The sequence below is a fragment of the Stegostoma tigrinum genome, chromosome 8 (genome assembly GCF_030684315.1).
Source record: "Stegostoma tigrinum isolate sSteTig4 chromosome 8, sSteTig4.hap1, whole genome shotgun sequence".
Taxonomy (NCBI): Eukaryota; Metazoa; Chordata; class Chondrichthyes; order Orectolobiformes; family Stegostomatidae; genus Stegostoma; species Stegostoma tigrinum.
The window spans coordinates 64345663-64359669 of record NC_081361.1 but is presented as its reverse complement, the minus strand read 5'-3'; the positions used below and the strand labels follow the sequence as shown (position 1 = coordinate 64359669).

Sequence of the window (14007 nt, the reverse complement as noted above, 5' to 3'; positions counted from 1 at the left end):
GGAGTCAGATACTTTAGAGACTTTTAAGTTTTAGGGCACAAGGAAGATAGTGATTCAGGGTAGATTGATTTTAGTAAAATAGGTTGGCACAATATCGTGGGCTGAGGGGCCTGTACTGTGCTGAACTGTTCTATGTTCTGTGTTCTACCACCAGCTGTTTCAGCTTTGCCAGGACTGCATTCAAAGTCTGATACTGTCAACTGTGATTGGAAGAGTGTACAGAAAATTTAAAACCATTACTGTTCTGTTAGCGGTACCACTGGCCGTGTATGTCAGCAGGAGGCAGCTCAGTGCTTCTGCATTTGCTACTTGGCTTCCCAGACAGTTTTCCAACTTTTAATTATATGCTCTTAGTATTGCAGGCCACCGCGAAATTCGGTCTGAAGCTACAGGTGACATTGCATTGCCTTCTTTAAGTAGATCTAGCAGTGGTTTGTGGTCCGTTATTGTTACAACTTTACATCTGTAAAGGTAATGGTGGAACTTTCTGACTTCAAGTTTGACTGCCAAATCTTTCATCTGTATCTGGGCATTTTCATGGTATCGGGTGTTCCTATCCTTTGGCCAACCAATGAGCTAATAACACTCCAGTGCCATACAGGAAGGCATTACATTTCAATAGCAGATCTTGCTTGGGGTCATAGTGTGCCAACACCATAGAGGGCAATAGCCATTTTTCATTTGCATGAAAGCTATGGCTTGGCTATGCGACCATTTCCAAGGCTGACCCTTTATTAAGAGTTGATGCAAAGGTGCCAGGATGGAGGCCAGGTTATGTATGAACTTGCTGTAATAATTCTCCAGCCCAAATTAAGATCTAAGCTCTGGCACAGATGTGAGAGCCAGCGTGCCTTTGATTGCCCTCACTTTATTTCACAAACTGTGTAACCCGGTCTTGTCGACTCTGTAGTCCAAGTAGGTCACTTAGGGTACCCGAAACACACATTTTGCCCTTCTAAGGTGTATGCCTACCTGCAAGAAATGTCCAGAGATTATATCCAAGTTTTCTAAGTGCTCCTGATTGGTCTTTCCTGTTAATAATATGTCATCTAGATAAATGTCGAGCTGGGGCAGATCTTGTAAAATGTTCTCCATTGTCTGCTGAAAAATTGCACCGGTTGACAATACCCAAATGTAGTCTGATATATTGATACAAACCCTTATAGGTATTAATTGTTGCAGGGAATTTTATTTCTCCTTGATTTCTTGTGGCCTTTGATCTTCAGCCATTCTACTTTCCACCCAAGTAATTCCAACTCTAATTGTACATAGAGATAGTAAGAACTGCAGATGCTGTCAGTTAGAGATAACACAGTGTGAAGTTGGAAGAACACAGCAGGCCAGGCAGCATCAGAGGAACAGGAAATTTGACGTTTCAGGTTGAGACCCTTCTTTTTCCTGCTCCTGTAATGCTACCTGGCCTACTGTGTTCCTCCAGCTCCACATGGTGTTATCTGTAATTTTACAGTGCTAGGATTGGACTTTTTGGCATTGATGAATCATATCATGCGGTACATTTTCCAACAATCCTTCAGTAGAGAAACAGATTACTGTTCTATTTGTCCTTTAACACTACTCGTGAAAGTTCATATCCATATTGAGGGAGGCGGTACAGTGCATAAAAATATTAAGTGACTTAGTATAGTATAACTTGATGCATACAGTATGTACACTAAGCTTTCCAGAGCAGGCTGGTGCGCTGCTTTGGAGTTTGAGATTTTTGTGAAGCGGAATGGTAAGTATTGATTGAATTGCTGTTTCTTGATCAGCATATGAAGTGACAATAGATGTTAGGCATTACCCTGCAGTGAAAAAAACAATCTGAAAGTCCAGTCAACCTGGGAGCTGTAATAAACCTCATTGTTGCTAACTAATGACTGCAAGTTCAAAATTTTTTTTCAGCTATGCTGGTGTAGTTCAGACAAAAGGTCTAGGAAGATAACATTTTAGTGGAAAATAAAGGAGACGTTGAAAAAGAAAAAAGCATTAAGGAATTAAAACATTGCAAAAATTCAGTAGTAATAATATTCAGTATTAAATGACTGTTTGGTATCCGACAGATTTTATTTGTCTTAAAGTTCCTCAGGCTACACGAAATATCACCAATGGACAGGTGGTCACAACTTCCCAGGCATCAGCATCACATTCAGGACAACATCCAGACTTCCCACAACGTAACAGGCAACCCTCAGAATGTGTGAGTTATTTGTTTCTGCTTCTTATATAACATATTACAGTTGCACAGGGTTTTCTCCAGCATATAAAGCTTTATGTTGAAATTTTTTTATATTCACCAATGGGACCAGGGCATCGCTGGCTCAGCAGCATTTATTGCCCATCCCTAATTGCCAAGGGCAGTTCAGAATCGACCTCATTGCTGTGGGTCTGGAATCACATGTAGGCCAGACCAGGTAAGGATGGCAGTTTCCTTCCCTAAAGGACATCAGTGAACTAGATGGGTTTTTCTGACATACATAACCTGGCCTCCATCCTGGCACCTTTGCATCGACTCTTAATTCCACGTATGTTATTGAATTCAAATTCCACCATCTGTCATGGCGGGACTTGAACCTGGGTCCCCAGAATGTTATCTGGGTCTCTGGATTAACAGTCCAGCAATAATACTACTGGGCCATTGCCTCCCATTTGCCATTTGCCATTTGCCAAATTACCATTTATAGTTTTATATTCTCAAAAATTCTTCTATAATTTGCCCCACAATGGAGAAACCCCTCTTGTAACTGCGTTAAGATTAACAGTAGTTTATAATAATGAATAGTTTTACAGTTATGTAGAAATTCAATAGTTGTCGTGATATATTTGTATTTGAAAATGGTATGGCAGATAAATCCTTTTAGAATTATTATCACTTAACCCACCCTATTCACACACAATATTTTGTAAGTTATTTCCTTCCATCTTAAAACATGGTTTAGTGAAAGAATGTTAGAAACTGGAAATCCATTAACTGCAGCAATAGTCTGTCTCATTGCTTTTTTGTTTCTAATTTTCAGTCAGAACCACATCAGACGCCTCCTTATTCTCCTCAAACTGTGCATCAGCAATTAACACCAAATTCATCTCAAACAGCTTCTGTTTCCCATCCACAGACCCAACAAGCAGCTTCTCAAAATAAGCTTGCACAGACACTTGCTCAACCAACCCATCAGGTTCAAATGTCCATGTTTCCATATGCTCAGCCTCACCCAGGTCAGTATTCCAATATGCACAGCCTGGGTTTAATACAGTCGCACCAACCACAGCACCAGGTGCAAATGCCCACTAATTCTTGGCCTACTCTGCTTCACTCTGCATCTGGTAACCATCCTAACATTACTTTCCCTATGCGGTCGAGCAGCAACACAGCTAATCCCAACAATATGAATCTGAATGATCCTAGTATCATCTTTGCTCAACCTGCTGCCAGGCCCATGGGTATCTCCAACACTCCTCATGATGGACAGTGGCACAATCACATGACTCGCAGCACACTAGTGGGAAATGGCACTCTGGGAGCTTCAGGTATATTTCTTTTTCTCATTATATTAATATGTAGCTATTATTCTTCGAATATGCACTGTAATGGACATGCTTAAGTGTAGTTTTATAATTTTAACAATTTTATTCTACGTGTGCTTATCTTTTTACACCAGATATTATCTAACAAAAATGCATTTCTTTATGGCTACTCATAAATTACAGTGAAGGGTAAGATTAACATATTAAGTAATAAATAAGTTTAGAGATGTGCAGCACATTTGATAATTCATGATGTAGTACTTCCCTGAATGTAAAATTGAGATGTTTCCCAGTGTGCTGAAATGGCCACTTTTGATTGGGGCGGTTGTTGAATGCTACAGATGTTCTCAGAAGCAGCTTGGCTGTTTGACCTTTCTTCTACATGTCACTGGTAGACAGTAACTTCTGCTGAAGGTGTGCACAAGAATTGATGTCAGTTGAATATGAGATTGATTCAAAATCTTGCCAATGCTGTCTGTCTGATGTGAAGAATGACCATTGGAATCTGTGGAATCATGTCCTAGCCAAGAATTAGTGACCCAAAAGAGAAGGGATACAAATGAATTAATCATTCTTTTGGGAGAAATTTCAATATACATCTCAAATGCAAATAATGCAGGGTTAGAAGGGCAGCGTAATACTTCCTGTACAAGTGAATACTCTAAGTAATACTTTGTAACTAAGATTACAAAATTATGGTATAACTTGCACACAAATACCTCTCACTTGTCACAATGAGTATTTATTTTTCATGAAAAATGCTAAACCATTGATAATGATTATGACCAATTTCGAAGCCTGTGTGTTTCTCCCTTGAATGTTCTAAAAATCATATGATTATTATTAAAGCTTCAAAAATAACACTAGCAGAAACAAAGAGAGACCGCCTAGGAATTCTGGGCTGTTTTTGTAATTTACCTTGTTGTTTGCCTCTTCGCATTCCCTTCTCTTTTCCATCCTCAATAACCATGTTTATAATAGTGTTGAACATTGATTATCTGTTACAACATCTTTTACCCCATTATTGTCAATAGTAATGAATTCTCATTCAACCTTTATAGTGCTAATTCTTTAATATCTAATGGTACTGTATTAATATTTTGCTTGTGCTTCTGACAATATTTTTAACTATGCCAGTGAAGTAAAGTAAGTACACCTTGCGTCAAAATACGTTAACAAGCTACCCTGCTACAAGGTTAACTGTGTTCATACAGAGGAAATTATATGCTAAGGAAGAATTACATGCCACCCAGTTTGCAAAGGAGACAAATTGCACTTTTTAGGCTTCTTAATGTTAATTTTAAGCAATCATGTCTTACAACAAACATTTGACTTTTTTTCCTCCATGGAAACATAGATCAAAGGTTTCAGGGACAATTTGCAAAACTAAATCCACCACCCATACCATGGGAGCATCATCCTCTTCCTCATTTTCAAGCACCGTGGCCTTACAGAATGCCTCAGAACTTCATTCAGCAGGGAAATACGAACTATCCTCAGCAGAACAAATCCTACTATTCTCAAGGTACCAATAACAGCAAGCCATTCTGATCAGGTTTGACTATTGCAAAGTGATATGGCAGGTAAATGTAGGAATATTGCTTCTCACTTTATATGTATCCCCTAGCATATTATTGTAAATGGTTTTGAGAGCAGAAAGTACATACTATATTTTAGTGGACTTTATATATGTTCCAAACAAATAATTATGGACCTTAGGAGGCCAAAAATTTTTCATGTAAAGTTATAAGAATCACTTGTTTGATCCAGGATTTGAAGAATTATAGAAATTTTACCTGCAACTAAATGGATGATAATCTTTAAGCACATTGGTTCAGTTCTCCCTCTGTCACCCAATTGACCAAGCTTACCTGTGATACAGTGCAGGGTACTGAAAATGCACTGTAGAAGTTATGATTTGGAAGGTTATTAAAAACAAGATCAAGACTGAGCAGAGCCAAGAGGGCAGAAAATGGGTGAATCAAATCCCATAAAATCTGCAGTATTATAATTTGAGTGACCTAGGATTTGCTGCTGGTTAATTTGACAAAAGCAGCATTTAACTAAGCTATACAGACCAGTGGGTGAAGATGGCAGCAACTTTATAAACAGCAATCTGAGTTTCTCATTCAAATAATGGTGAGTTCCAGAAAGCTGCTTTCACGTGTACTAAGCAACTTGCGTGTATTTGCAACAGTTGACTTGTGTCTCATTCACTTGTGCGAAAGTTGTTTGTGCATAATATTTCAACAGAAATTTCAATCATACAACTTTTAGAAACACAGTGAATGCAATGTTTACATTCTCATAAAGTAAGTTTAAAATTGGTGTATTTGTAAAACTGTAAGTGTTCCTGTTTTGACAGGTCCTACAATTCACAGTAACCAGCATTTTCCAATCATGCAGCAAGGAAGAATACGGATGAATTATATTCAGCAAAAGAAGTGACTTAAATGGAAATCCACACCATGATACACAGTTACAGAACCCTACTCATTTGCAAAAGAAGAGCAGGAAATTATTTTAAGACATTTTTTTAAACTGTATGATTTGTACATAGACCAAACCTGATTGTAATTTTTACTAGTTTTTGTTGTGATACATCACAATGTGACTTATGATACAGATCACATCTATTTTAATGCCTCCCATTTTTGAAGGTGGGGTAAAATCATTTTTTGTTTGAAGCTGATGGAACTGTAAAAAAAAATGCTTTTAAAAAAGACTGGATTTATTTTCTCTGTTATATTCATACTTTGGCTGCCTCAGACTTTGTATATGGTTCTTAAAAAAAAGAAAATATGGTTTAAAGATGGTCAGCTGTATTCAGAGCAAAAGTATATAGTGCCAAATGCCTTTTAAAAATAAACTGTAGCTTTTTAATAAACTGATATTTGACTGTAATTGTTTCCCCTCTGGATTGCCACTGTTTCATTCACTTAACCTCTAATATGATCAATTTTATTAATTTGGTCTTGCTCATGCCTATAGCAAGAAACACTGTGAATGTTTGGACTTTTTTTTAACAGCAGTCTTTGACATGAAGTCAGTTGTAACCTGAAATTAATAGAATTTAATTAACCAAATGTATTAAGGGATTATGAGGCAAAGCAAGTTTATGAAAGTATGCTTAAATGAGGCTTAATGTGAGTTCAGAAATGACAGCAGAGTTTGGAGTGAGTTCAAGTTTGCAGAAGGAGAGGCAATAGTGTATAGATAATATCACTAAATTTGTACTGCAGAACCCCAGGCTAATGAGGTTCAATCCCACAATGACATGGTGAAGTTTAAATTTGCTTACAAGTTAGGCTAATGGTGACCTTGTAACCACTGTAAATTTTTGTAAAGACCCATCCGATGCACTCATGTCCTTCAGGAATAGAAATCTGCCATCCATACCTGGCCAATTCTACATGACTCCCAACCCAAAGCAAAAAAAAACTGCAAAAAACAACTTAACTGAGACCCAAATAACTCGTATGGTAAATTTTATCAAGTCACTCAAATTGAAGGTACTTGCAAATGCAGTAAGTCCTTTTAGAACTTAAAACTTGTGAAATCACCAGCTGTAAAGCTGCTGTATCTGGAACCAGTACTCAGTTGGGTTTCCAAGCACTTCCCTTTGCAACTAGTATTCCATCTGTAATCAAACTCTCAAGGTCAGGATTCACAGATCAGTGCAAGGCAACAATGGAAGTACACTTGTGCCTTGCTATGCAGAGTATTTGCATTTAAGTGGATGAACTAATTGCGCAGATAGATATAAATGGGTACGATATAATTGGTATCACAGTGACATGGCTGTTAGGGTGACCAGGGATGGGAACTGAATGCCCAGGGTATTACAGCTTTTCGGAAAAGGACAGGCAAAATGGAAAAGGTGGTGGAGTGGCATTGCTGGTTAAAAAGGAAATTAGCACAATTGTGAGAAAGGATATGAGCTCTGACAATGTGGACCCTGCCTGGGGAGAATTGAGAAATAACAAGGGGCAAGAAAACAATAGTGGGTATCATATACGGACACCCAAATTGCAGTGGTGATGTTGGGAATGGCATTAAACCGGAAATTAGTGATACATGTGATGAGGGAATATCGGTGGTCATGGGTGATTTTAATCTGCACATGGATTGGGCAAATCAAATTAGTCACAATGCCATAGAGAAGGAATTCCTGGAATATATGTGGGATGGTTTTCTTGATCAATATGTGTAGGAACTAACTAGTGAGCAGGCCACCCTAGACTGGCTACTGTGTAATGAGAAGGGAATACTTGTCAATCTGTTGGGGAAGACCCTTAGTAATGAGCGACCATAGCAGAATGGAATTTTTTTATCAAGATGTAGAGTGAGGTAGTTGATTCGGAGATTAGGGTGCTGAATTTTAATAAAGGAAACTATTAAGGGTAGCAAGTGCTACTCCCATAGTCAAAAAGGGGCGTTGTAAGAAAACAGGAAATTATAGACCAGTAAGCCTAATATCAGTAGTGGGGAAAATTCTCCAATCCATTATCAAGGACTTTATAGCAGAGCATTTAGAAAGCAGTGGCAGGATCACGCAGAGTCAGCATGGATTTATGAATGGGAAGTCCTGCTTGGCAAATCTGTTGGAATTCTATGAAGATGTAACTAATAGAGTTGGCAGGGGGGATCCAGTCAATGTGTTATATTTGGACTTTCAGAAAGCATTCGACAAAGTGCCGCATAAGGGATTGCTGTGCAAGATTAAAGTGTTTGGGACTGGGGAAAGCGTATTGAGACGGATAGAAAACCGATTGGCAGAGAAAGAACAAAGAGTAGGAATTAATGGGTTTTTTCAAAGTGGCAGTCTGTAACTAGCGGGGTGCTACAAGGATCAGTATTGGGACCCAGCTATTCACAACATAATTGATTTGGATAAGGGAATAAAATGTAACATCTCAAAATTTATCAATGATGCCAAGTTGGATGAGTTGGTGAAATGTGATGAGGATGCAGAGATCCTTCAGCATGATCTAGACAGGTTGGGTGAGTGGGCAAATCAATAGCAGATGCAGTATAATTTGCATAAATATATGGTTATTCGCTTTGGAAGCAAAAATATGAAGAAAGATTACTACCTGAAGGGCTGTAAATTGAGAGAGGAGAGCATGCAGCTGGACTTGGGTGTCCTTGTGCTTCAGTTGCTGAAGGTAAGCATGCAGGTGCAACAGGATGTAAAGGTGGCGAAAGGTATGCTGGCTTTCATTGAAGAGGTTTCGAGTACAAGAGCAGGGATGTGTTGTTGCAGTTATACAGAGCTTTGGTAAAGCCACACCTAGAATATTGTGTGCAGTTTTGGTCTCCTTTTCTGAAGAAGGATGCTCTTGCTCTCGAGGAAGTTCAGTGAAAGTTTACCAGGCTGATTCCGGGGATGGCGGGACTGACAATATAAGGACAGATGAACCAGGTTTTCAGCCCTCTAATAGCTCAATGCAATAGTTAGTTCACTAGTTGATGAACAAGGTAACAGAAGAACATTTTGCTCCTTCGCCTATTCTGTTATACAACAAGATTGTTTCTTTTTCATTATGAGATGTGTGCATCACTGTCTAGTCCAGCATTTATTGCCCATCCTTAATTGCCCAAGGGGCAGTCAAACCCAATTGAGTATTGGTTCCAGATACAGCAGCTTTACAGCTGGTGATTTCGCAAGTTTTAACTTCTAACAGAACTTAGTACATTTGTAAGTGCCTTCAGTTTAAATGACTCTTGGTAAAATTTACCAGACAAGTTATTTGGGTCTCACTTACATTTTTTTTGAGTATTCATTTATACAGAAACATAAGCAAAACATGTGGAAAACCAAACATCAAGCTCTGGCTCCTAACTTTATCATTATTTGCTCTGAAATTTCCTCTTCAGATCCTTGCAGTTAGGCTTCTCGCCTATTGACAGCATCCAAACAGACCTGACCAGTCACAAATGACTTTGTCTATGATTGTGACTACTGTGTATTCGTCCTCCTCAACTGTTCTGCAGTATTCAGAACTTAACCAGCTGTGCTACTGTGGTGTCTCCAACTACTGTCCAAATGAACATAGCCAGTGAATTTGCAGTTTTATATTATTTCCCTTGCAAGTTAACCTGCAGAATTCCACAACATCTTAATCAATTCTCTATTTTATATACATACTGTCCCTTAGTGATATTGTTAGCAATATATGCACTGACAATACCCATTTCTATTACTTTGTGACCTAATTTGACCCCAGCTGCTTCTTTGCTGTCCAACTGCTTATTTGGAGTTTGGTTTTTGGATAAACCTTAATCTCTTCCTTCTAAACATTAGACAAAACCAAAGCCGACATCTCAATCATCAACACAATTTTTACCGTCATGTCAACATCGCTCTTTTTACTTCAGGTCAGCTTTCAACTCCACATCCTCATCGTCACATCACCTAATTCAATTTCCTTAACATAGACGGCTATCTATCCATAACTCATTGGATATTCCAATCCATCATGAAGTCTGCACAGATAACAAAGTGTGATGCTGGATGAACACAGCACGCCAAGCAGCATCTCAGGAGCACAAACGCTGACGTTGAAGGGTCTAGGCCCGAAACGTCAGCTTTTGTGCTCCTGAGATGCTGCTTGGCCTGCTGTGTTCATCCAGCTTCACAATTTGTTATCTTGGATTCTCCAGCATCTGCAGTTCCCATTACCAATAAAGCCTGCACAGTTGTTTTTAACTTCTTGTATGGGCTCTCTCAAATGATTGTATGACTGTTGGAGTTACAGAAAGAAGATTCTCAATTACAACATTCACCATGGTTTGTGAGAGAACAAAGTGTGGAGCTGGATGAACATAGCAGGCCAAGCAGTATCTTTGGAGCACAAAAGCTGACGTTTTGGGCCTAGACCCTCCACCGCCAACGTCACCATGGTTTGTTGTGGGATTTCCAGATTATCTGATCTTTTCCTACCTGTAATTGTCAATGAGAAGGTCAAAACTCCAAGTGAAGCCTGGCTAATTTCTTGTACAAGGACATAAATATATTTCTTGCCTTGGAATCAATTCGATAAATGCACCCTGTTAGTGTTTGTTAATGCCTATTTGTTATTGCTTCGCAGAATTTTTCATCTACATTTAAAGATCTACATTCTGGAAAGACAAACTGCCTTTCCTTCTGTACATATAAAGCTTTCCCCTGACAGATGTATGAATGTTGAGTATCCACCCTACTCTCATGCATGGCCCAATATATTCACAGATGTTTGTATCATCTGGTAATTTATTGATTTTCTAATATCTATATCTAGGTCATTAATAAAAATAATATAGAGTAGTCTGAACACTGATCAAAATTGATCATTGGTCTCTAAACAGACCTAAAGCCATTTAGAACATTTTTTTGCCTAGATCCTGCCAATCAGTTCTCAATTCAATTAGAACATAGAACATAGAACAGTACAGCACAGAACAGGCCCTTCAGCCCACAATGTTGTGCCGACCATTGATCCTCATGTATGCACCCTCAAATTTCTGTGACCATATACATGTCCAGCAGTCTCTTAAATGACCCCAATGACCTTGCTTCCACAACTGCGGCTGGCAACGCATTCCATGCTCTCACAACTCTCTGCGTAAAGAACCTGCCTCTGACATCCCCTCGATACTTTCCACCAACCAGCTTAAAACTATGACCCCTCGTGCTAGCCATTTCTGCCCTGGGAAATAGTCTCTGGCTATCAACTCTATCTATGCCTCTCATTATCTTGTATACCTCAATTAGGTCCCCTCTTCTCCTCCTTTTCTCCAATGAAAAGAGACCGAGCTCAGTCAACCTCTCTTCATAAGATAAGCCCTCCAGTCCAGGCAGCATCCTGGTAAACCTCCTCTGAACCCTCTCCAAAGCATCCACATCTTTCCTATAATAGGGCGCCCAGAACTGGACGCAGTATTCCAAGTGCGGTCTAACCAAAGTTTTATAGAGCTGCAACAAGATCTCACGACTCTTAAACTCAATCCCCCTGTTAATGAAAGCCAAAACACCATATGCTTTCTTAACAACCCTGTCCACTTGGGTGGCCATTTTAAGGGATCTATGTATCTGCACACCAAGATCCCTCTGTTCCTCCACGCTGCCAAGAATCCTATCCTTAATCCTGTACTCAGCTTTCAAATTCGACCTTCCAAAATGCATCACCTCGCATTTATCCAGGTTGAACTCCATCTGCCACCTCTCAGCCCATCTCTGCATCCTGTCAATGTCCCGCTGCAGCCTACAACAGCCCTCTACACTGTCAACGACACCTCCGACCTTAGTGTCGTCTGCAAACTTGCTGACCCATCCTTCAATTCCCTCATCCAAGTCATTAATAAAAATTACAAACAGTAGAGGCCCAAGGACAGAGCCCTGTGGAACTCCACTCACCACTGACTTCCAGGCAGAATATTTTCCTTCTACTACCACTCGCTGTCTTCTGTTGGCCAGCCAATTCTGTATCCAAGCAGCTAAGTTCCCCTGTATCCCATTCCTCCTGACCTTCTGAATGAGCCTACCATGGGGAACCTTATCAAATGCCTTACTGAAGTCCATATACACCACATCCACAGCTCGACCCTCATCAACCTTTCTAGTCACATCCTCAAAAAACTCGATAAGGTTTGTAAGGCATGACCTACCCCTCACAAAGCCGTGTTGACTGTATTTGATCAAGCCATGCTCTTCCAGATGGTCATAAATCTTATCCCTCAGAATCTTTTCTAACACCTTGCAGACGACAGACGTGAGACTTACCGGTCTATAATTGCCGGGGATTTCCCTATTTCCTTTCTTGAAGAGAGGAATTACATTTGCCTCTCTCCAGTCCTCAGGTACGACTCCAGTGGAGAGCGAGGATGCAAAGATCTTCGCAAGTGGCGAAGCAATTGCATTTCTCGCTTCCCAAAGCAGCCGAGGACAAATCTGATCCGGGCCTGGCGACTTGTCAATCTTAATGTTTGACAAAATTTTCAGCACATCAGCTTCGTCTATCTCTATCCATTCCAGCATGCACACCTGCTCTTCAAAGGTTTCATTCACTACAAAGTTGGTTTCTTTCGTAAAGATAGAAGCAAAAAACTCATTTAGGGCTTCCCCTACCTCCTCAGGCTCCACACACAAGTTCCCTATGCTATCCCTGATCGGCCCTACTCTTTCTTTGACCATTCTCTTATTCCTCACGTAAGTGTAAAATGCCTTTGTGTTTTCCCGGATTCCTTCTGCCAAGCCTTTCTCGTGCCCCCTCCTGGCTCTCCTCAGACCATTTTTGAGCTCCTTCCTTGCCTGCATGTAATCCTCTCTAGCTGAACTTGACCCTAGCTTCCTCCACCTTATGTAAGCTACCTTCTTCCTTTTCACTAGAAGCTCCACCGCTCTCGTCATCCAAGGTTCCTTAATCTTACCCCTTCTTGCCTGATTACTACTAATCTCAGAAAGTTTAATGTTATAGAAAAGCATAATGTATGGTCCATTAGCAAAATAATAAGTCTAAATAGATGCTGCCTAATGATCTTTCCAACTAAGTAACTTACTCTAAAATAGAATTTGATTTAAGATTTTTAAAACATAACTGCATTTAATGAGGCCATGTTAGATGTCCCAGTATATATCCCACAACTATCACCAATTGTCATAAAAATTATCTACTTCATTAAGTACCTTTAGAATGGGGAATCCACCATCCTTACCATGTCTGGCTGTAGATGTGGTAAACTTGGCACCTAAGGTTTAGAACCTAGAACATAGAACATAGAAAAAGTGCAGCACAGTACAAGCCCTTCGGCCCACGATATTGTGCCGTGGAATAATCCTAATCCAAAAATAAAATAACGTAACCTACATGCCCCTCAATTCACTGCTGTCCATGTCCATATCCAGCAGTCACTTAAATGTCACCAATGACTCTGCTTCCATGACTACCACTGGCAAAGTATTCCATGTGCTCTCAACTCTCTGGGTGAAAAACCTCCCTCTGACGTCTCCTCTATACCTTCCTCCTACCACCTTAAAACTATGACCCCTCGTGGCAGTCAATCCTGTCCTGGGGAAAAGTCTCTGGCTATCGAGTTTAGCAAGCCGCTCCATTCAGGAGCAGCTAGGCATAGGCAACAAATGCTGGTTTCCCTTATAACTTTGACATCCCATGATCTCATTCAATAATAAATAAAAATACTTCCTTCAAGCATTTTTCTTGTTCTTGTGTATGATAAATGTTGAAAAGTGGCCTGTGGCTATCCCTCATAGGTGGAGTTTGAAAAGCCCATTGCCCTAAGCAAAGATGCAATAATAAAAATTCTGTTGTTCTAACCAAATTCTATCACTGCAACCTCCTGTTAAAATAAACTATCTAGCCATTGTAGATGGTGATCAGGCTTTGGGGAGGACAGATGATGCATTACAACCACAGAGATCCCATCTTCTAATCTGCTCAAGTAGATAAAGTCTTTATATTGATGATCTAATTCAGTTTCTGGTTAAAG

At 39.8% G+C, this 14007-nt stretch overlaps 1 protein-coding gene across 4 annotated transcripts in view; it reads left to right on the top strand.

Moving 5' to 3' along the window:
- Positions 1-6406, top strand: part of tut4 (terminal uridylyl transferase 4) — a 75663-nt gene extending 69257 nt beyond the window's left edge. For 3 of the 4 annotated variants that reach the window (XM_048539095.2, XM_048539094.2, XM_048539096.2), the window contains exons 29-32: positions 2079-2197; positions 3015-3522; positions 4877-5044; positions 5885-6406. In XM_048539095.2, coding sequence (XP_048395052.1) covers positions 2079-2197; positions 3015-3522; positions 4877-5044; positions 5885-5967 — 878 coding nt within the window. In that variant the 3' untranslated portion in view covers positions 5968-6406. Of the gene's footprint in view, positions 1-2078; positions 2198-3014; positions 3523-4876; positions 5103-5884 lie in introns of all 4 variants that reach the window. The other variant, XM_048539097.2, reaches the window with a different exon arrangement.
- Positions 6407-14007: the final 7601 nt, after the last annotated feature.